We start from the raw sequence: 24,823 nt of genomic DNA on the forward strand, positions 1-24,823 counted from the left end.
GCCACTGTGCCCAGCCTGTCTCTAAGAGTTTTACTGTGGTTCAGCAACTGCCTAAGCTGCACTGCTGTTCTGAAAGCAGTCACTTTGAGCAGAGGTGTTGGACACTGGATGATACCTAGAGGAAGCTGGGAAAATGAGTTGCACAGGCAGTAATTGTTGTACGAATTCAGAGGGGAAATAAATTTATCCAGATCAGGAAAGTCAAAGAAGGCTATTCTCAAGGAAGGTGGTGATGACTGTGCCCCTTTTGTATCGACCTTGTGTGTTTCATCCTTATGCCTATTCCTGGATGGAAAAAGACGGGCTGATGGTCAGTGAATACCCTGGGGTGGTTTTCTACCAGAGTTAAATTATGCTCTGGACTTATTTTAGCTGTGGAACCTGTGCTAAAGACGACTTCTAGGTGGGAGGCCTCACCACTCAGAACTGGCTCTGTGTGGGCAGAGAGCAACCCCTAGTGGGCTTGTGGAAAGCACACTCTGAAAGCCACTTTTTTTCTTTTTTTTTTTTTTCTGAGACAGGGTCTCCATCTGTCACCCAGGCTGGAGTCCAGTGGTGTGATCATAGCTCACTGCAGCCTCCATCTCCCAGGCTCAAGGAATCCTCTCACCTCAGCATCCCAAGTAGCTGGGACTACAGGTACATGCCACCATGCCTGGCTAATTTTTTTTATTTTTAGTGAGACGAAGTCTATGTTGCCCAGGCTGGCCTCAAACTTCTGAGCTCAAGCAACCTTCCCCCCTCAGCCTCCCAAAATGCTGGGGTTACAGGCATGAGCCACCACGCCCAGCTCACTTTTCTTTATTCTGACCAAAATGAGGTGTTGTGTTTATTTTGTTTTTGCCTATGATATGGGCCTAATATGGACCTTAGCTAATGAGACAACAGGATGGGGGATGTATCTATTTCCCCAAATCCTTAAGGTGAGAAATAAATTCATTCTCAATTTTTTTTCTGTAACCAAATATGTATGATTATTTAATGCCCTTTCCTCTGTGCTCTGACACTTAAAGAAGGTACTGCTATAAGAATAATTAGGTCTGAAATTAGGGCAGTAGTTAAGAACCTACAGAAAGTGGAGTACTTCGGGACCTAAATTGAGGGCAAGGCATTGATGGGGTATTAATATGAGGATATAAATATAGGAACTCATAATAAACAAGCTTCTTGGAGAGCATCTCTGCCATATCATTTACTCAGAAATACTGATTCATGAAGAAATGGATGAGTGTGGTGGCATTAAGACCTGTAGTTTTACTCACATAAGGTTGAAGGGGATGAGACCCCTGGTTTATCTAGCATTGTAACCACATTACAGAATTTTTGCCTTCTCCAGCAGAATACTAGAATTATTAAGAAAACATAGTAGCTTCTATCACTTAATGAGTACTGTCTATGTGAGAAGGACTAATAAGTACTACGCATGCCTTCTTTCATTTAACCCTCAGGTTAAAAATTTTTTCTGGCCAGGAGCTGTGGCTCACGCCTGTAATCCCAGCACTTTGAGAGGCAGAGGCGGGTGGATCACTTGAGGCCAGGAGTTCAAGACCAGCCTGGTCAATATGGTGAAACCCTGTCTCTACTAAAAACGCAAAAATTAGCTGGGCGTGGTGGCGCACGCCTGTAATCCCGGCTACTCGGGAGGCTGAGGCACAAAAATCGTTTGAACCCAGGAGGCAGAGGTTGCAGTGAGCTGAGATACACCACTGCACACTCCAGCCTGGGTGACAGAGCAAGACTCCGCCAAAAAAAAAAAACAAAACAAAAAACAAAACGACAAGTTCACAAAGATTAGAGGGAGAAATGGGTTTTGCCTCCTGACCTCAGAGACTAGACTCTTAACCATTCCTCTTTTTCTTTCTTTTTTTTTCTTTTTTGAGACAAGAGTCTTGCTCTGTTGTCCAGGCTGGAATGCAATGGCATGACCCTGGCTCAATGCAACCTCTGCCTCCTGGGTTCAAGCAATTCTCCTGCCTCAGCCTCCTGAGTAGCTAGAATTACAGATGTATGCCACCACGTCTGGCTAATTTTTGTATTTTTAGTAGAGATGGGGTTTTGCCATGTTGGCCAGGCTGGCCTCGAACTCCTGACTGCAGGTGATCTACTCGCCTCGGCCTCCTAAAGTGCTGGGAATACAGGCGTGAGCCACCGCACCCCGTCCTCTTAACCATTTCTCTAGCTGAGTGTGACTTTGTCTGCCTTTCTCTCCAGTTTTGTGATGTCTCTGTTTTTCAGGAATGGAGGTTCCTCTGCTGCTCTATAGCCAGAGACCCAAAGTGAGAGCCATGTTTCTTGATTCAACCCTGGAAACCTTCTATGATAATTTTAAAAAATTATTAACCATTTATTGAGCACCCATAATATTTTAGCACCTTTGATACAGTAGATCCAGACCTTATGACAACAGTGTAACACAAATACCTATGTGTATGAATGGTTTTTAATCTTTTTGAGCTCACCAAAAGATTAAAAAGCCTTTTGTGGGATACTGGTGACAGCTCTGGATCTTCTTTCCAGAAAAATTCAATTATGCACATATACATAGTATTGTACACAACTTCAGAAGAGGCTTCTAGGACCTACTGAAGCCCATCCTCTAGTAGTCCACAGACTCCAGGGTAAGAACTCTTGACTTATACAACCCTTTGCAGCTGACTCTTTTATAGCATTAAGGGTATAGAGAGTGTGGGGGGCATCTTATCCTCCCCATCTTCTCCTCAGAGAGAAATGTTTAGAATAGCTCCCTACATTAACCAAGTATCTCTGAATATTCTTTCTTTCTCTCTTGTACATAGGACAACAAGGGAAGAATGCAGACCATCACATGTGTGGTTGTAGGAGATGAGGCTATAGGTAAAACCTGCCTCCTCATCAGTTACACAACAAATGCCTTTCCTGAAGAGTATTATCCCCACTGTCTTTGACAACTATAGCGTCCAGACATCTGTGGATGGGCAAATCGTCAGCCTGAACACGTGGGACACTGCTGGCCAAGAGGAGTATGACTGACTGCGAACACTCTCCTAACCCCAGACCAGTATCTTTGTTCTTTGTTTTTCCGTTGGCAACTTAGAATTTCCAATTTATGGGACTTGGTTATCTATGAGTGTGGGGAAGAGAAGATGGAATAAATTATGACTATGATTTCTAGGATGTACAACTAGATGGGCAATCAGATAATAAGTTGCCAGTAGGGCAATGAAAAATGGACATGTCTGGCAGACAACTGGAAGCACAGGTATGGAGCCCTGAAGAGAGGTATGGGGCTGGAGATAGTGATGTTAACAGACATATGATGCCTGAAGTAATGAGAATGAAAAGGCAAGGAAATCATTTGAGAAAGTGTTTCTGGAAAAGGAAGAAGAGAGTATCAAGGAGGAAAAAGTGGTCAATAGTGGCAAATGCACAAAAGTTCAAGAATGATATTTCTAATTATATGCAAAAATTTTCGGCATCATTAGTCAATAGGGAAATGCAAATCAAAATTACAATGAAATACCACTTCACACCCACTAGGATGGTTAGAAGCAAAAAGATGGACAATAACAAGGGTTGACAAGGATGTGAAGAAACTGGAACCCTCATACACCGCTGGTGGGATTACAAAATGGTGCAGTTGCTCTGGGAAACAGTTTGGAGGTTCCACAAAAAGTTAGTTAAACATATGAGTTACCATGTGGACTCGGCAATTCGGCTCCTAGGTACAGACTGAGTATTCCTTATCTGAAATGCTTGGGACCACAGGTGTTTCAGATTTCAGGTTTTTTAAGAATCTGAAATATTTTGGAATATCTGCAAATATGTGAACATCCCTAATCCGAAAATCAGAAATCCAAATGTTCCAGTGAGCATTTCCTTAGAGCATCAAGCAGGCATTCAAAAAGTTTAAGATTTTGGAGCATTTCAAGTTTTTGGATTTGGGATGCTCAATCTTTATATACCCAAGAGAAATAAAAACAAGTGTCCCTTTCTTACTTGCCTGAGAAATAAAAAAAATTAAAATTAAAAAAAGCAAATGTTGGCCGGGCGCGGTGGTTCACGCCTGTAATCCCAGCACTTTGGGAGGCCGAAGCGGGTGGATCACGAGGCCTGGAGATCAAGACCAACAGTGAAACCCTGTCTCTACTAAAAATACAAAAAATCAGCCAGCCATAGTGGCACGCGCCTATAGTCCTCGCTATTTGGCAGGCTGAGGCAGGAGAATCACTTGAACCCAGGAGGCAGAGGTTGCAGTGAGCAGAGATCGTGCCACTGCACTCCAGCCTGGGCAACACAGGAAGACTCTGTCTCCAAAAAAAAAAAAAAAATGTTCACAGATGCATTATTTGCATCAGCCAAAATTACAATCTAAATGTCCATCAATTGACAAACAAAATGTGGGGCATCCATACAATGGAGTATTACATGATAAAAAAAAAAATGAGGTTGGGCACAATGGCTCATGCTTGTAATCCCAGCACTTTGGGAGGCCAAGTCAGGAAGATCGCTTGAGCCCAGGAGTTTGAGGCCAGCCTGGGCAACATAGTGAGACTCTGTTTCTACAAAATAAAAATTAGCTAGGCATGGTGGCATGCACATGTGGTTCCAGCTACTTGAGATGCTAAGATGGGAGGATTCCTTGAGCCTGGGAGGGTGAGGCTGCAGTGAGCTGTGACTGCACCACTGCACTCCAGCCTGGACAACACAGTGAGACCCTGTCTCAAAAAAAACAGGAATGAAGTACTGATACATGTTACAATATGGATGACATGTTAAAACTGACCACTTTAGCCAACCAGGCGTGGTGGCTGATGCCTGATTTAATCCCAGCACTTTGGGAGGCCGAGGCAGGCAGATCACTTGAGGTTGGGAGTTCAAGATGAGCCTGACCAACATGGAGAAACCCCATCTCTACTAAAAATACAAAATTAGCCAGGAGTGGTGGCGCATGCCTATAATCCCAGGTACTTGCAAGGCTAAGGCAAGAGAATCGCCTGAATCCAGGAGGCAGAGGTTGCAGTGAGCCGAGATCACGCTATTGCACTCTAGCCTAGGCAACAAAAGCAAAACATCATCTCAAACAAACAAACAAAAAAAACTGACCACTTTAAATGGATAAATTGCATAGTATGTGAATTATATTTCAATAAAGGTGTTTAAATAAAAGGTTATTTCTGAAATGTGGCCAGTGGATCCAGCAATTAGGATGTAGCTGGTACTTCAGCAGAAGACAAGTGCAGGGTTGTGAGGCGTAAACAGTAAGTGAAAAAGTGGAGAAGGGTATATGGAGCATGGTGGTTAAGAGTACAGGCTCTGACATTAGATATAACTGGATTAACATCTCTACTCTGTCATTTTTTTTTTTTTTTTGAGACAGAGTCTTACTCTCTCACACAGGCTGGAGTGCCGTGGTGTGATCTTGGTTCACTGCAACCTCCACCTCCCAGATTCAAGTGATTCTCATGCCAAAGTCTAGTGGTGGCTCTTGCCTGTAATCCCAGCACTTTGGAAGGCCTAGGTCAGTGAATCACTTGAGGCCAGGAGTTCAAGACCAGCCTCGTCAACATAGTGAAACCCTGTCTCTACTAAAAATAGAAAAATTAGCCGGGCATGGTGGGGCACAGCTGTAGTTCCAGCTACTCAGGAGGCTGAGGCAGGAGAATCGCTTGAACCCCAGAGGGGGAGGAAGTTGCAGTGAGCCAAGATCGTACCACCACACTCCTCCAGCCTGGGTGACAGAGACTATCAAAAGAGAAAAGCAGCTGGACGCGGTGGCTCACGCCTGTAATCCCAGTACTTTGGGATGCCGAGGAGGGCAGATCACCTGAAGTCAGGAGTTCGAGACCAGCTTGGCCAACATGGCAAAACTTCATCTCCACTAAAAATAAAAAAATTAGCCCAGCATGGTGGCGCATGCCTGTAATCCCAGCTACTCAGGAGGCTGACGCAGGAGAATCACTTGAACACAGGAGGCAGAGACTGCAGTGAACCAAGGTCACATCACTGCACTCCAGCCTGGGCGACACAGCGAGACTCCACCTCCAAAAAAAGAAAATCACAAATGTAGGTTAGAAGTGCCCCTAAAGGTAAAGTAATCTTCCTCCTTTTTTTTCTTTTTTTTAAATACATGTGCAGGATGTGCAGATTTGTTACATAGGTAAACGTGTGCCATGGTGGTTTGCTGCACACATCAACCCACCACCTCATCATTAAAAAAACATTTTTTAAAGCTATTTAAACACTATAGGCCTGTATGTTCATCTGGAAAATGAGGGTTATAACAGTACCCATTTTAAAGATTTCTTATGGTGAAATGAAAATCATGGGCCGGGTGCGGTGGTTCATGCCTGTAATCCTAGCACTTTGGGAGGCTGAGGGCAGATCACAGGGTCAGGAGTTCAAGACCAGCCTGGCCAACATGGAGAAACCCCGTCTCTACTAAAAATACAAAAATTAGCCACGTGTGGTGGTGGGCGCCTGTGATCCCAGCCACTCGGGAGGCTGAGGCGGGAGAACCGCTGGAACCCAGGAGGCGAAGGTTGCAGTGAGCCGAGATAGCGCCACTGCACTCCAGCCTGGGCGACAGAGCAAGACTCCATCTCAAAAGAAATAAAATAAAAAGAGGTAATATAAGTTGGCCCAGAAATATAGGAAAGAAAGGCATCCCAGAGAGAGAGCAAAGACTGCAAAGTCATGAAGAAATGATAGGGGATATTTTGTGAAATATAATGCTGAGTGTGGCAGGGGTTGATAGTGGGTATGGGAGCCAGTCATTGGAGATGGAAAGTAGATAAATGGGTTGGGCCTGCTTCTGAAAGGTTTTAAAATTCACATAGTACTATCCCATGTTTATAGATGAGAAAACTGAGGAGGGTATGAGAAGTTAAATAACTTGTCTATGGTAACTCAATTAGTAAGTGCCAGAGCCATGATTTATACTCTATCTGTACTCTGAATCCCTACATTTATATATGTGAATCTGTGCTCAAGGATGCAAACGGAAACCAGAAAACCTTATCCTTTACATGCAGAAGCTATACTGTTTCCTCTTTTTAAGACATAGCAACAGGCCAGGTGCAGTGGCTCATGCCTGTAAACCCAGCACTTTGGGAGGCCGAGGTGGTCAGATCAGTTGAGCTCAAGAGTTTGAGACCAACCTGGGCAACATGGCAAAACCCTGTCCCTACCAAAAAAATACAAAAATTAGCATGGCACGGTGGCAACCACCTGTAGTCCCAGCTACTCGGGAGGCTACTGGGCAACAGGAGTGAAAAACCCTGTCTCATAAGGGGAAAAAAAAAGACAAACAGATTTCTTCCCCTTTGTCTTCTCAGTTTTTGAGCAAAGTGAACATATAACGGCGCCTCTAACAAATTTGTAGACCAAATAGAAGATTCAGACACAGCAAACATGGTCCCAAGTGCATACCCTACACAGGTTCCATCCACACTGAATGTCCCTCTTTTCTACTAACCTAGGACCACCTCTTCCACTACTTTCCATGGAACTGTTTCATTGCAACGGACAGACTCCAAATTCTCCAGAGGATGTAAGAATTAAACAGTGGGAATAAAAAGAAGTGACATTAGGCTGGGCACAGTGGCTCATGCCTGTAATCCTGGGAGGCTGAGGTGGGTGGATCATGAAGTCAGGAGTTAGAGACAAGCCTGACCAACATGGTGAAACCCTGTCTCTACTAAAAATACAAAAATTAGCCGGGCATGGTGGCGTGTGCCTGTAATCCCAGCTACTTGGGAGGCTGAGGCAGGAGAATCGCTTGAACCGAGAGGCGGAGGTTGCAGTGAGCCAAGATTGCGCCACTGCACTCCAGCCTGGGCAACAGAGAGAGACTCCAACACCCACTCCCCGCAAAAAAAGAAGTGATATTTATTAAATGACTGAAAATGTGCATTACCTGATTTTCATACCCACAAATGAATGCACAAATACACTGTAGTCCTCTCAGTCCAATCTAGTCTGAATTTAGGCCCAGTAAGGAATAAATAAAGATCTGAACAGTGACCTTTGCAATCATAGAACATTTGATTCTTACCATTGTAGGTTGCACTATTTTTCACAATTAGCTCCAGATGCTCTCTGAACTCTTCCCGAGATGGGTAGAGGCGTTTACGCACATTTTCACGGAGAGTTTGTAGGTCCATTGGCCGAGTGATGATTTTGTAGTAGTCCTTTACAACCTTTGCATTGACTGGAGTGTGGAAAGGGTATGTCTGCAAACAAGGGCCGGAACCATACATCAGCAAAGAACACTTGCCAGAGCCAATTCCTGAAGATTCTCACATCTTACCTATCTACCTGGCTATCAACTCTGAAAGGAATCTTTCTAGGTGGAGCAGGTCTGTTTCCTCTACTAAACTGCTTAAACAAACAAAAAAACTAAATCCCCAAAAATTAGGCATTCCAGTTACCTAAATCTACAGATTACTGCCCTCTATTGGAAATCATAGACAGAACAAAGGGCTTTGACACCCCTACTATAGATATCCAACGCAATGAACTCACATTCGGAAGATCTCTCATGTCATTGATGATAGACTCCAAGATGGATGACAGCGTCACCATAGGATCTGTGCGGCGCCGGTGGATGGACTTATGAGGTCTCTAAGAAGAAACATGAAATCAGAATGCTTTCTCAGACCAAAAAAAATCCACATTCTGTCCAGGCACAGTAGCTCATGCCTGTAATCCCAGCACTTTGGGAGGCCGAGGTGGACGGACCACTTGAGGCCAAGTGTTCAACACCAGCCTGAATAACATGGAGAAGCCCCATCTCTACTAAAAATACAAAAATTAGCTGGGTGTGGTGGCACATGCCTGTAATCTAAACTACTCAGGAGGCTGAGGTGGGAGGATCACTTGAACCTGGGAGGTGGAGGTTGCAGTGAGCCAGTATCACACCACTGCTCAGCCTGGTGGCTGGTAGAGACTCTATCTCAAAAAGAAAAATCCGCCAAGCACGGTGGCTCACACCTGTAATCCCAGCACTTTGGGGAAGAATGAGCAGTGGTAGGTGTGTATCAGCTGGGCATGGTAGCTCATGCCTATAATCTCAGCACTTTGCGAGGTGGAGGCGGGCAGATCCCCTCAGATTACCTGAGGTCAGGAGTTCAAGATCAGCCTGGTCAATATGGCAAAACCCCATCTCTACTAAAAGTATGAAAATTAGGTGGTGTGTGCCTGTAATCCCAACTACTTGGGAGGCTGAAGCAGGAGAATTGCTTGAACCTGGGAGGTGGAGGTTCCGGTGAGCCGAGATCGTGCCACTGCACTCCAGCCTGGGCAACAGAGTGAGATTTCGTCTCAAAAAAAAAATTCACATTCTCTAACTAGACAAACATATTTTAGAAATCTTATAATGAACAGTACACATAATTCTCAGGGCAAGGCAAATGGAGAATCTAAGGCTGTCAGAGCCATGGCATATACGGTTAGGGGAATCAATGAGAACCCACCTAATCAGAAGGAAGCAATGCACATACTCACATTCAAATAGTCACAATGAACAGTGGTTCCAACTCTCCGTTTCTTCTTTGGAGGAAGCTGCTGTTTAGGAAATTTGAGAACCAGAGATTTTCTGCGAACCTCATCCGCACTGTAATCAAAACACTTTAGTAAGATACAGCCCCTATTTCTAGTTCCCAGGGAAAAAAAACCAACTATAATAAAAAAAAGTCCAAGGTACCTAAGCATGAGCTTAGGGAGGAATAAGCCAAACCAAAGGCCAGACATCCACCTTCAGATCAGGCAAGCCCTCATAGGCTCTCCAAGTTAATAAATAACTAGGCAAGTCACAACTTTACCTCAGTTTCCTATTGGGAAGATAAGGAAACCAGGCTAAAGAATTTTAAGAATCCTTCCAGTTCCAACATTCTATCTTTTTTTTTGAGACGTAGTTTCGCTCGTCTCCCAGGCTGGAGTACAATAGCGCAATGTCAGCTCACTGCAACCTCCACCTCCCAGGCTCAAGCGATTCTCCTGTCTCAGCCTCCCAAGTAGCTGGGATTACAGGAGCCCACCACCATGCACAGCTAATTTTTGTATTTTTAGTAGAGGCAGGGTTTCGCCATGTTGGTCAGGCGAGTCTCGAACTCCTGACCTCAGGTGATCCACCCACCTTGGCAAACCAAAGTACTGGGATTACAGGTGTGAGCCATCGTGCCCAGCCCCAGCATTCTATCTTAAAAGGCTAGGAAACCTAACTCATTCAGAATGGAAACAAGAAATTTAAAACTGGTTTGAAAAAAGAAAACAAACTAGTTTGGGCTTCCCTCAATCATTAAAGCTCATTCACCTTCTTCTCTTCCACTTTAAGGGACCATGGTATCATATTTTCTTCTTCTTCATTTTTTAAATTTAAAAACTGCTTTTTCAGTAATAGAGACAGGATCTCACTATATTGCCTAGGCTGGTCTCGAACTCCTGAGCTCAAGTGATCCTCCCACCTCAGCCTCCCAAAACGCTGGGATCATAGGCATGAGCCACCACGTCTGGCCCATCTTCCTCTTCTAATGTGCTTCAAAAAACAATGACTATTACAAATATTAGTAATTAAATCAACAAGGATGGAGGCTGGGTGTGGTGGCTCACGTCTGTAATTTCAGCACTTTGGAAGGCCAAGGCAGGCAGATTGCCTGAGCTCAGGAGTTCAAGACCAGCGTGACCAACATGGCGAAACCCCATCTCTACTAAAAATACAAAAATTAGCCAGGCGTGATAGAACGCATCTGTAGTCCCAGCTACTTGGGAGGCTAAGGCAGGAGAATCACTTAAACCCAGGAGGCAGAGGTTGCAGTCAACTGAGATCGCACCACTTCACTCCAGCCTGGGCAACAGAGCGAGATTCCATCTCAAAAAATAAAATAAATCAACAAGGATGGGAAAAGGAACCCCAAACTAAACACAAACAGAAATAAATGACTCTAACTGTATCAAATTGATTTCTTAAATTACACACAAAAAAAGAAGTGATTCAAACATGTTTGGAATACCCTAACTATACCTCAGCGGCATGTAGTCCAAGAAAAATAAACTATGAAAAACATCCTGAATCTACTTTATGGGTTTGTTGGTGGTAGTGGTATTATTACAGTAATTCTGAAACTATTTTGTACCTATCATAGGATAGAGCAAATTTCTCAATATATTGATTTCTAAGTAAATATATAGAGAAATTAAGTTATTTCTTGAGAATGGAGACATATGAAATGAGGGAAGATGAGGAAAAAAATCTATAAACTAAATTGGAGGTATCAGTATAAAGCTGTAATTTAAAATACATGTATATCAGCTAGGCATAGTAGCTCATGCCTATAATCTCAGCACTTTGGGAGGTGGAGGCAGGCGGATCACCTCAGGTCGGGAGTTCAAGAGCAGCCTGACCAACAGGGAGAAACCCTGTCTCTACTAAAAATACAAAATTAGCAGGGCAAGGTGGCACGTGCCTGTAGTCCGTTACTCAGGAGGCTGAGGCAGGAGAACTGTTTGAACTGGGGAGGCAGAGGTTACAGTGAGCCAAGATGGTGCCACACTGCAGCCTGGGAGACAGAGCAAGACTCCGTCTCAAGAAGAAAAAGGAACCTGGGCTCTTGGAGAAATGCCTGACTCCAGGTATAGGATAGGAAAATTTGAAAGAGAGCTTTTAACATCTTGTGCCAGAAGGCTGGGATTGGTGGCTCACGCCGGTAATCCCAGCACTTTGGGAGGCCCAGGCGGGCGGATCACGAGTTCAGAAGTTTGAGAACAGCCTGGCCAACAAGGTGCAAACCCATCTCTACTAAAAACACAAAAATTAGCCAGATGTGGTGGCACAAGTCTGTAATCCCAGCTACTTGGGAGGCTGAGACAGGAGAATCCCTTGAACCTGGGAGGCAGAGGTTTCAGTGAGCCGAGATTACGCCACCACACTCTAGTCTGGGCAATGGAGCAAGACTTCGTTGAGACGGAAACAAAAACATCTTGTGCCAGAAAGCAAGGAAGTTCTCAAATATTTATAGGGTCGTTTAAAAAAAAGAAAAAAAAAGAAAAAAAAAGAAAAAAAAAACACAGGATCTGGCTTGAGGGAGTCAAATTTGGGACACTATGTTGGAAAGGGAGAGTAGAAAGCTCTTTTTTTTTTTTTTTTTCTTTTTTTTGAGATGGAGTCTCGCTCTGTCACCCAGACTGGAGTGCAGTGGCCGGATCTCAGCTCACTGCAAGCTCCGCCTCCCGGGTTTGCGCTATTCTCCTGCCTCAGCCTCCCGAGTAGCTGGGACTACAGGCGCCAGCCACCTCGCCCGGCTAGTTTTTTGTATTTTTTAGTAGAGACGGGGTTTCACCGTGTTAGCCAGGATGGTCTCGATCTCCTGACCTCGTGATCCGCCCGTCTCGGCCTCCCAAAGTGCTAGGATTACAGGCTTGAGCCACCGCGCCCAGCCAGAAAGCTCTTTTTTATAGAAAAATGTTAGCTAATGTTGAAGAAATGCTAGAATTAGAAAAATTACCATTTTTGAACCCCCACTGAAATAACTGAATAAAGCAATGGTCATCAACTGATGCTAAAACTATTAAAAGATTGTCAGGGAACAGGATATTCACCAACATGTTAATTACAAAGAAAAAACATACTTTATTAAAGGATCTGAGGATCACCACTTTAGCAAGATGATCAAAACAGTGGGAAAATCTGACATTACATGCTTGCTGATATGGTATAGTAAGTATATCACCCAGATATGACATTAAATGTCTTGCCAACAACATTTAATTGGAATCTGATCAATGAGAGAACAGACAATTCTAGAATGTGGAATATTTTGAGACAACTGGCCTGGAATTTTCAAAAAATGCATGTCATGAAAAACATAAATGGGGCTGGATGCAGTGTCTGATGCCTATAGTCCCAGCACTTTGGGAAGCTGAGGCAGGAGGACTACTTGAGCCCAGGAGTTTGAGACCAGCCTGGGCAACACGGCAAAATCCTGTCTCTACAAAAAATACAAAAATCAGCCAGGTGTGGTACTGCACGCCTGTAGTCCTAACAACTGTGGATGCTGAGGTGAGAGGATGACTTAAACCTGGGAGGCAGAGGTTGCAGTGAGCTGAGATCATGTCCCTGCCCCTGCACTCCAGCCTGGGTAACAGAACCAGACCCTATCTCAAAAAAAAAAAAGAAAAATATAAAAGGTAGGGAAAACCATTCTAGATTAAGAGAGATTCAAAATACATTTAATGTTTGAACTGGGAATGAATCCAGAACTGGGGACAGAGGAAATAAAGGACACTGAGACAACTGGGGAAGACTGAATGAGATCTGAATATTATATATTATTACATTAATGTTAACTTTCTTAGGAGTGAAATATGATGCCTGCAACTTAGTTCCAAATGATTCAGGAAAAAAAAAAGTTTTAGGTATATAAAGATGAAGCAAATGTGACAAAATGTTAACAATTAGTGATTTTAAAGGAATCATATACTACATTCTTTCAACTTTTCTGTAGGTTTGCCATTTTCAAACTAAAAAGTTAGGAGAAAGAACTTTACAACTTCTTCATTTTATTATCTATTAAAGTCTCTGAGGGCAAGACACAAGTATAAGCACAGTTTCTATGTCTCTTCCATCCTTTATTAGAACACTACAAGGCCGGGCATGGTGGCTTACGCCTGTAATCCCAACGCCTGGGGAGGCCAAGGCTAGAGAATCACTTGAGGACAAGAGTTCGAGACCAGCACGGCCAACATGGCAAAACCCTGTCTCTACTAAAAATACAAAAATTAGGCCGGGCATGGTAATCCCAGCACGTCTGTAATCCCAGCACTCTGGGAGGCCAAGGTAGGCAGATCACTTGAGGTCAGGAGTTCAAGTCCAGCCTGGCCAACATAATGAAACCCCATCTCTACAAAAATACAAAAATTAGCCAGGCGTGGTGGTGTGCGCCTGTAATCCCAGCTACTCGGGAGGCTGAGGCATGAGAATCGCTTGAACCCAGGAGGCAGAGGTGGCAATGAGCCACTGCACTCTAGCCTGGGCAACAGAGCAAGACTTTGTCGCAATAAAAAAAAAAAAAAAAAAAACACAACAATATTAGGGACCTTGCAATTATTATTAAGTATCTAGAAGTAGAACAAGAAGAGATAACTAACATCTACTGAGCATCTACTATATGTCAGGCACTATCCTGTATGCTTTGTAATCTGTCTCATTTTATCTTCTTAACTATCCTGGTAAGGGTGGTTTTATTTTGTAACTAAGGAAACAGACTCAGAAGTTAGGCAGCATGCTCCAAAACAAGTGGTACAACCTAATGAGTGCTATAATTTTCAGTACTGGCAACAATAACTGAGGAAAAGCCATCAAAATTCCTGTTCCTTCAGTTCCATTTCAGAGAACACATCACATCTACCCCCACCAGCCACCAATAAAACCAAACTCAAATGAATCCGTCCCATAGCACTTCCTGCCTGGTATCTCTTACCTCTCAATTAGCTGTTTCCCCAAGACAATTTTGGTCCCTTCAACCTTGATAAGTTCTTCATTATCATTATGAATGACTGTCTTTTCCAACTCCTCCTCCTGCTCTTCTGTCATGGCAACAGGGTTGGAAGGTGGCGCATTTGTTTGATAATAGAGGGGGCAGAATTTGTTAGTCCTCATGTGTCCAATGGCACCACATGCTCCACATTTCAGCTGCAAAAGGAAAAGTATCAAACATGTCAGAGGTAAGTAGGCTGAAACACGTATCAGAGATAAGCAGGCAAGTTGTCCCTCAGTATATGTAGGGGATTTGTTCCAGGACCCCGAGTATACCAAAATCCACACATAGTGAAGCCCATATATACAAAAAGCCAGCCCTCCATATACACAAGCTCCACATACCACGATCCACACATAAGTGGACCCGTGCAGTTCAAACCCATGTTGTTCAAAGCTCAACTGTACATACAAGACGGGAAAAACAAAGTCAGCTTAAAAACTTTTGCTCTGGCCGGGCGCGGTGGCTCAAGCCTGTAATCCCAGCACTTTGGGAGGCCGAGGCGGGCGGATCACGAGGTCAGGAGATCGAGACCATCCTGGCTAACACGGTGAAACCCCGTCTCTACTAAAAAATACAAAAAACTAGCCGGGCGAGGTGGCAGGCGCCTGTAGTCCCAGCTACTCAGGAGGCTGAGGCAGGAGAACGGCGTAAACCCGGGAGGCGGAGCTTGCAGTGAGCTGAGATCTGGCCACTGCACTCCAGCCTGGGTGACAGAGCGAGACTCCGTCTCAAAAAAAAAAAAAAAACACTTTTGCTCTAATAGAATTGTTATGCACTGATCAATCAGAAGCCACTAGACAAAATAGCATGTATGGAAATGACACATGAAAAAAAATGAAATCCAGAGACTAAACATTGCTTTAAAACTCAGGTAAGAAGAAGAAAGAGAAGATTTTCACTCCCAATTTAAGTTGTAAACTATGAAAATATTAAATATGCAGGAGACAAGCTGTTGGAAGCCCATCTACATTCAGCAGCATAATCAGCCTGCTGGGTGTATTCCCATTCTCTAGTCAAAACAAGAAAAACGTTCGATAACACCGAGTCTCCATCTCAGTTTTGCAGATGAGTAGCTCTGGTATCCTAGACCTCGGTTTCATCTGTAAAATGGGGCCAATACTGTATCACACTTATCTAACGCCACATACAAAAAGGAACATTAAAACACTTAATGACTTCAGTATGCGTTAAGAACAGCTCTTTATATCTGTTGAATATTTTATAGTTTATAAAGTGTTTCCCCTGAATTGTATCATTTAAAACAACACCACTGTGGACATACCATTTTATATTAGAGAAAACAAGTTTGGAGAGGTTAAGGTCACAGACCTATTAAATGGCAGAAACAGAACCTGAATTCAGATCTTCCGTTTCCAAGCTCATGGCTCTTTCCACTGTACGACAACTGCCTCATCTTAGGATGCTTATTACAATCACAGTAGTATCTGTGATCCTAAGTTATGGAAAACAACTTGTATGTTTTACTTTTGTTGCTTCTTTTAATATGTACAATATTTTAAAGGTACATATTTAAAAATATATATACACAATGTATACACACAGACAAGAGACATGGAAGTACATGTTAAAAAACCTACCAAACTTGGGCCAAGAGCAGTGGCTCATGCGTGTAATCCCACAACTTTGGGAGGCCAAGGTGGGAGGATCACTTGAAGCCAGGAGTTCGAGACCAGCCTGGCCAACATATTAAAACCCTGTCTTCACTAAAAATACAAAAAAATTAGCGGGGCATGGTGGTGCACACCTGTAATCCCAGCTACTCGGGAGGCTGAGGCACAAGAATCCCTTGAACCCGGAAGGCGGAGGCTGCATTAAGTGGAGATCACACCATTGCACTCCAGCCTGAGCGATAAACAGAGACTCTGTCTCTAAAACAAACAAACAAACAAACAAAAAACCCTACCAAACCTATCTCAACTCCTAGAAAATATTTCAGATAAAGAATAAGGCCAGGCTCAGTGGCTCATGCCTGTAATCCCAGCACTTTGGGAGGCCAAGGTAGGCAGATCATCTGAGGTCAGGAGTTCAAGTCCAACCTGGCCAACATGGTGAAACCCCGCCACTACTAAAAATACAAAAATTAGCTGAGCATGGTGGCGAGCGCCTGTAATCCCAGCTACTTGGGAGGCTGAGGCAGGAGAGTTGCTTAATGGGAAGGCAGAGGTTGCAGTGAGCCGAGATGGCACTACTGCACTCCAGCCTGGGCAGAGCAAAACTCCGTCTCAAAAAACAAATATTAGCCGGGCATGGTAGCACATGCCTGGTAGCACAGCTACTTGGGAGGCTGAGGCACAAGAATTGCTTACCAGGAGGCAGAAGTTGCAATGAGCTGAGATTGCGCCATTGCACTCCAGCCTGGGAAACAGAGTGAGACTCTGTCTCAAAAAAAACACAAAAGAATAAATAACAAGCCTGGTGTGGTGGCTTCCACCTGTAATCCCAGCACTTTGGGAGGTGGAAGCAGGTAGATCACCAAGTCAGGAGTTCGAGACCAGCCTGGCCAACATGGTGAAACCTCGTCTCTACTAAAAATACAAAAAATTAGCCAGGCATGGTGGCAGACACCTGTAATCCCAGCTGTTCGAGAGGTTCTGGGAAAATCGCTTGAACCCGGGAGGCAGAGGTTGCAATGAGCTGAGATTGCGCCATTGCACTCCAGCCTGGGCAACAGAGTGAGACTCTGTCTCAAAAAAAAAAAAAAAAAAGAATAAATGACAAGCCAGGCATGGTGGCTCACGCCTGCAATCCCAGCACTTTGGGAAGCCAAGGTAGGAGGATCACTTGAGCTCAGGAGTTTGAGACTAGCCTGGGCAACATGGCAAAACCCCATCTCTACAAAATATACAAAAAGTATCCAGGTGTGGTGACATGTGCCTGTAGTCCCAGCTACTTGGGAGGCAGAGGTAGGAGGATGGCTTGAGCCCAGGAGGCAGAGGCTGCAGTGAGCCAAGATCGTGCCAGAGTGCTCCAGCCTGAGCAACAGAGCCAGACCCTGTCTAAAAAATAAAAGAGAGAGAGAACAACAGCACCAGATTTGGTGTGGAATTGTCAATATCACCCACATTAGTACTGAGAACACCCCCAAGTAGTCACATCAATTCAAACCAGCTTTCCACAATATACTTCCCTCATTCCCAGTAAAGGAGGATATCAAAAGAGGATGTCAAAAGCTAAAGGAAAAGGTATACTTTCTTCCTTTGCTCCATTAGCTGTAATTATACCACATTATACTTACTTTTAGGTCAGGACGCTCCTTCATTTTCTTGGGCTTCTTCTCAGGAGGACCCTTAAGCTTCTCCTTTTCCTGGTTCCGCTTAAGCCGCCTCAGTTGCTCTTGAATCCTCCGCCGTTCTTTTCGCATCTCTTCCCGATGTTGTTCATCAAAAAGGGCAAATTTTCGACTGAACAATGTGGGCAGCAGAGGAAGGACCATAAGCAAACCTTAACCAAAAAGGCTATCGTAATAGCTAACATCTCAGGACTACAGTAATCCATTCAGGTTAATATAAAAGGGGCTACATGCCATTCCCATCTCCCTCCCTAGTCGGCCCTCTATTTGCAGAGGTAACTCTCTTAGAATAAGTCCTGAGTAATCTCTAAGATTTTTTTTTTTTGAGACGGAGTCTCCGTCTGTCGCCCAGGCTGGAGTGCAGTGGCAAGATCTTGGCTCACTGCAACCTCTGCCTCCCGGGTTCAAGTGATTCTCCTGCCTCAGCCTCACGAGTAGCTGGGATTACAGGTGCATGCCACCACATCCAGCTAATTTTTGTACTTTTAGTAGAGACGGGGTTTCACCATGTTGGTCAGGCTGGTCTTGAACTCCTGACCTCGTGATCCGCCCACCTTGGCCTCCCCAAGTGCTGGGATTACAGGCATGAGCGCCCGGCCAGTAATCTCTTAAGATTTTTGCAAACCAACCAATCAAAATGCAAAGGACTGAAATGGAACAAGACATGCCTTCATCTTGTGGCAAATACTGAATAGAATTTTCCCTGTAATTTGGCTCTGTTCAAACCCAATCTAAAGGCAAGATAGTTCTCAATTACAGCAGAGTTCTAGAAATAACTGTGAAGAACCCTGTCACTAAAACTCAAGCACCCACCCCAATCACCATTATTATTCCCACCATTATTATTCTCCCTATCACACTCAAAAGTGGTGAATTAGGCCAGGCGCCGTGGCTCATGCCTGTAATCCCAGCACTTTAAGAGGCTGAGGCAGGCAAATTGCTAGAGCCCAGGAGTTCAACACCAGCCTGGCCAACATGGCAAAACCCCATCTCTACTAAAAATACAAAAATTAGCTGGGCATGGTGGTGCACGTCTGCAATCCCAGCTACTCTGGAAGTTGAGGCACGAGAATCACTTGAACCCGAAAGATGGAAGTTGCAATGAGCCGAGATCACGCCGCTGCACTCCAGCCTGGGCCACAGAGCAAGACTCTGTCCTCAAAGAAAAAAAAGGAAGTGGTAAATCAAACTCACATGAATTCCTCATCTTTTGTAGTCCGTATGCGCACATAGGCATCAATGACAGCTGGTTTTCGGACTGTCTCACAGCGAACATACTCTTTCCCTTCTTCATCTCGAAACGTACGATAAATCTTGAGACAGCGTCCAGTGGCAGAAGAGTTAAGGCTAGTCACGGAAGCTGTGTCATCATCTCTGTGATTGTTTCCTGATGCTGCTGAGCCTGCTGCTGCAAGGTAAGTAGAAAAGATTTCCAAACGTTCCCCTTATCTCCCAAATGATCATTTTCTTGGGGTTGAGTGGAGATACCAAAACTCAACATGCCACAAAAAAACTATGGTCCTACAAAAAGCATCAAAGTCATCATCATCCCCAAGAATATGCTGATTTGTCCTTTCCTGACCTCATTTTAGGCACTGCCAATTTCCCCACTTTTTTTTTTTTTTTTTTTTTTTTGAGACAGGATCTCTCTCGCTCTGTTGCCCAGCCTAGAGTAGTGGTGCAATCTCGGCTCACTGCAACCTCCACCTCCCAGGCTCAATCCATCCTTCCAGCTCAGCCTCCTGAATAGCTGGGACTACAGGTGTGTACCACCACACCCAGCTAAATTTTTATAGAGACGGGGTCTTGTCATGTTGCCCAGGCTGGCCTCTAACTCCTGGGCTCAAGAGATAGGCCAGCCTTGGCCTCCCAACATGCTGGGATTACAGGCCTAAGCCACACGCCCGGCCAATTTCCCAACTTTTATAAATACAAAAAGTTCTGAAAGAACCTCAAAGAACTACATGTTTGCTATAGGAGATAGAGAATCAGATTCCTCTGAACAACAGTGCAAGAGAAAAGGCCAGGTAGGCAGTGGGTGACGATCACATTACAAATAAAAGCACGCAAGGCCGAGTACAGTGGCTCATGCCTATAATCCCAGCATTTGGGGAGGCTAAGGTGGGAGGATCGCTTGAGCCCAGGAGTTTGAGACCAGCCTGGTCAACAAAGGAAGACACTGTCTTTACAAATGCCTTTAACTAGCCAGGTATGGTGGTACACACCTGTGGTCCCAGCTACTCAGGAGGCTGAGGTTCTTGAGCCCAGGAGGTTGAGGCTGCAGTAAACAAGCCATGGTTGCACCACTGCCCTCCAGCCTGGGCAACAGAATGAGACCCTGTTTCCAAAAAAAAAAGTGCCCAAGCACGCAACTCAGGGGGAAAAATGGCACTACAAAAACAAGTTCCGAGTCTTAAAGCCTAACATATGCTTCTCAAACATTAATATGAATAGGAATCACCTGGGGATCCTGTTCAAATGTAGAATTTTTTTGTTTTTTTTTTTGAGGCAAGAGTTTTACTCTGTCGCCCAGGGTAGAGTTCAATGGCGCACTCTCAGCTCACTGCAACCTCTGCCTCCCAGGTTCGAGCGATTCTCCTGCCTCAGTCTCCCAAGTAGCTGGGATTACAGGCACCCACCATCATGCCCGGCTAATTTTTGTAGAGATAGGGCTTCACCATGTTGGCCAGGCTGGTCTTAAACTCCTGACCTCAGGTGACCCGCCCACCTTGGCCTCCCAAAGTGCTGGGATTACAGGCGTGAGCCACCGCACCCAGCCACAAATGTAGGTTCTAATTTAGTAGATGTGGAGTGAGGCCTGAGATTCCACACTTCTAATTCCCAAATGATATAGATACTGTGTTTCAGGACTACACTAGAAAACATAGAAGACCACATTGGTGGAAGGGCTATATCACATTTTTACAAACCACCCAAAACAATGAAATTACATAAAACTTACACAGAAAAGAGGAAACAAAGGGAAGACTACTGTGACTGAGAAGTCATATAAATCTTCATCATCAGCCTTTATCCTCTCTTGCAATATCTACATTCAAGTTTTCAACTGCCTCTTTGACACGTATACTTCAAGGGTGTCAAAGGGACCTCAAACTCCACATACTACACATTCCCTTCCTAACTTCTTTTGAGACAGGGTCTCACCCTGTCACCCAGGCTGGAGTGCAGTGGCGCAATCTCAACTCAATGCAACCTCTACCTCCCAGGCTCAAGTGATCCTCCCACCTCAGCCTCCCGAGTAGCTGGAATTATAGGTGCCTGCCACCACATCTAATTTTTGTATTTTCTGTAGAAACAGGGTTTCACCATGTTGCCCAGGCTGGTCTCAAACTCCTGGGCTCATGTGATCCTCTCACTTTGACCTCCCGAAGTGCTGGGATTACAGGCATGAGCCACCACGTCAGACCTTGAAATTCACTACTCTAATCAATGGTACCAACATCTTTCTAGTAATCTCAGAGTGAAATCTTAAGGTTGTCCTGATTTTCATCCTTAATGCCCTCCATATCCCAACTCAATTCAGGTCTTTATTATTCCTACCCTCAATTTCTACAATTTTAAAACTCTTTTCAGGGTCTAAGACTCCTTCTGAGGGTCTTCTGAAAGCCATGGATGTTCTCAGAAAATGCACATTTAAGGCCAGGCACGGTGGCTCATGCCTTTAATGCCAACACTTTGGGAGGCTGAGGCAGGCGGATCACTTTGAGCTCAAGAGTTCGAGACCATCCTGGGCAACATGGTGAAATCCCGTTTCTACAAAAAATACAAAAATTAGCCAGGCATGGTGGTATGCACCTATAGTCCCAGCTACTCAGGAGGCTGAGGCAGGAGGATCGTTTGAGCCTGGGAGGCGGGGGCTGCAGTAAGCTAAGATTGTACCAGTGCACTCCAGCCTGGGTGGCAGAATGAAACCCTGTCTCTAAAACCAAAAAATAATAAAATGCACATATGCATATTTTACACGTAATTTCAGAAGTTTCAAAGATAACTGCCTAAATTCATTTACAAATTCTGTATTAAAAACTCTCACCCTCTAGGATAAATGCACAAAAAGCTCATTTGAAGTACAGCACTGATAGCCCAGGCTTGGCCAGGCACCTGATACAGACAGAGGCAGTAGTGGAGTGGCATCATCTCTGAAATTTGTCCTCCACAGACAATCCTAGAGTCCAGATTGTGAAAAGCTTTCTACTTCATTCACAGACTTTTCTACATGCATCCTCTACATCTTCTGCCTCCAGATCTCCCTCAATTATAGTCTGCGGTTATTTAGGCTCCTTTTTAAATCCTCTTTTTTATCTGTCTGTGAAGCCACTATCCTCACCCAGTAGCATTCGCTGTAGTTCCTTCCGCTCCTGCTCCTCCCGTTCACGTGACAGCTGAGAGCTGGTTTTCTTGTTCTGCAACATGTTCTCAATGTTCTTTCCCATTTCTTCGAAGTCACTATCTTCAGCTGAGCTGCTGTCTGTGTCAGTTGATAAAACTTCAGTTGATGACAGAACCCTAAAAAGAGAAAAAGCAATGTGCAGAAAGAGCTAAAGAAATATGGTTGCAGGCAAAAGTAAAAAATTGGGAAATCAACCTTAAAAAGGCATACTCAAAATCCACTAAGACATGGGGCCCCTAACAGAAAAGCTTTACAAAGTTTTCCGACACATTTGGTCAACAAGACAAGTTTGAAAAACTGTAGTAACTCTTTCAGAATTCCTGGAGACAATTTGATAAATAAATCAGCACACTGGTCATTTTTAGCAGTGTATTAACGTCCTCTCACAACTAAACCTTTAGAAAAAAACCCCACCTGTCACCTGCTACCATTGTGCTGTTTGTTAGGCCCAAGTAGGCCATAAGAGTTGTCATGGAACCTAGAACACAAGACTAGCATCTCTTTCCATTCAAAAATTTTGCCAAGTTGGGTTGAAGGAAATAGGTACTCTGGTGGTGGTATTACAAACAGATACTACCCTGACACGTCGGATATCTGACTACCTAGGTAGTCAAACTTTTAGGTGACCTCCTCTTTATTATGAAATAGTGCCTGGAACTCCTCCCCTTTCCAGCTTGGATTTTCTGCAGCACTAAAACGACCCACTTGTTCTGTGGTCAAAGATGAGCTGACATTCCTCTTTGTAACGCTCTTGATGCTCAGCCACAGAAAACCTTGACCACAGACAGGGTACTCATGGGCCCCTCTCCAAACAGGCCTGTTCTGTTGACATTGTCGCATACCACATCAATCACTTCCAAGCGGGACAACACCAATCACAAGACAAACCAACCACATACATATACATACACACACACACACACACACACATATATACACAAAAATCATTCAGGGATTTCAAAGGACAAGCCAATGTACACAATTAGTTAGACCAAAAAAGAAAAATCATCCCAAAGCAGATTACATAGAAAGATAACTCCTGAAACAATATCTAAGACCTAGCTTACTATATCCTACTATACCCTACAATACAAAGTTACCCAGATAGTTCTATACATCTGCCTCCTAGCAATTCTCTCTCTATACAAAGCCCCTAGTATCCTCTAAGTTTTCCACTTCCACACTCACCTCTTCCTCAGGCACACCAAATTTACGAAGAAGTTGCTTGGCATTTTTCAGGGAAAGGCGACGAAGGTCTGCATCTGTTCCTGTCACTGTCTTCTTCACTGGCTGCGGTTCTTTATCATCCTACCTCAAACCAAAAAAAGTGAGAATCCTAAAAACCTGAATTCCTTGTAAGTAGGAATCTAAGTCATTCTGCTAACTTAACTACATTCCAAGTCCTCCACTCACCCATTTCTTTCTCCCCTGACTTTCTCATTCTAGAAATAAACACAATCCCACCTTCTGCTGTGTTGGTTTGTTTGGAATCTTCACATAGGAGAATCCTTCACCACACCCTGTGGGATCTGCCACCCCAGTCACCTCTAGGAGACACTTGCCCTTCATGGCAGCAATGAAGGCCCTTGTGGTGTTCCAAGGAGCAGTGCGAACCTGAGATAAAGAAGAAGATTCTCAGGGCAGTGGGAAACATTTGTTCTATGTCTAGCCAATATCCACAAGAGTAGAATAATTACAAACTATTTCACGTTCTTTTTTTTCTAATGTTTAATTTTTGTGGGTTTGTGCTTTCTTAACTGTCCACAAAAATCAACAGTTAAATATAGCTACCTAGTACTCAGTTCTCTTCTATCCTATGGTACAATACTTACAACATGATATTAAATAGAGGTCAAGAGCTCAGCCAGGATAAGGAGAAAAATAAAGAACAGTGGTATCCCTTCAGCCCCTTATCCCTTGGGCTTCAATAAGCATTCTTAAAGACAGTGTTTCCCTCATCCTCATGATGCTCAAAATTAGACTAATGACTACATTTGATTGTCCAACTGCTCAAATAGCTGTTTTAGAATGAAACCTATTTTCTCGAAATAGTCGATATGCTTGCATTCAAAGCACTGGCCCCCTATTCCAGTGACACTGAACCAAAGTCCATTCTATTTCTGCCACTGGTTTGGTCAAAAAGGTCTGTCCTCTCCTGAGACCCTGAATAGTGTTTACCAACCCCTGCAAAATTCTTAAAGAATTAAGCCAAGGGGTGAATGTGCCTGCCCACACAGACCAGTCAGGAGTACACATAAGGCCAGGTGCGGGGGCTCACACCTGTAATCCCAACACTCTGGGAGGCCGAGGCGGGCAGATCTCTTGAGGCCAGGAGTTCAAGACCAGCCTGGCCAACATGGTGAAATCCCATCTCTACTAAAAATACAAAAATTAGCCAGATGTGGTGGCGCACACCTATTGTCCCAGCTACTCAGAAGGCTGAGACACGAGAATAGATTGAACCCAGCAGGCAGAGGTTGCAGTGAGCAGAGACTGCGCCAATGCACTCCAGCCTGGGCGACAGAGTGAGACTCTGTCTCAAAAAAAAAAAAAAAGAGTATATATGATTAGCAAGAAAATGGCCAATTCTCT

The 24,823-nt window shown here is 44.2% G+C and overlaps 1 protein-coding gene across 1 annotated transcript in view; it reads right to left on the reverse strand.

Moving 5' to 3' along the window:
- The window catches only part of TAF1 (TATA-box binding protein associated factor 1), a 97,198-nt gene that overhangs the window by 47,977 nt on the left and 24,398 nt on the right, over positions 1–24,823 (reverse strand). The window contains 11 exon segments of the mRNA XM_031660477.1: positions 8,033–8,210; positions 8,503–8,601; positions 9,484–9,592; positions 14,454–14,665; positions 17,770–17,935; positions 19,018–19,231; positions 22,169–22,347; positions 22,930–23,013; positions 23,015–23,104; positions 23,415–23,539; positions 23,696–23,845. Of these exon segments, the coding sequence (XP_031516337.1) occupies positions 8,033–8,210; positions 8,503–8,601; positions 9,484–9,592; positions 14,454–14,665; positions 17,770–17,935; positions 19,018–19,231; positions 22,169–22,347; positions 22,930–23,013; positions 23,015–23,104; positions 23,415–23,539; positions 23,696–23,845 (1,606 nt within the window).

The sequence above is a fragment of the Papio anubis genome, chromosome X (assembly GCF_008728515.1).
Source record: "Papio anubis isolate 15944 chromosome X, Panubis1.0, whole genome shotgun sequence".
In the NCBI taxonomy this organism is placed as follows: domain Eukaryota; kingdom Metazoa; phylum Chordata; class Mammalia; order Primates; family Cercopithecidae; genus Papio; species Papio anubis.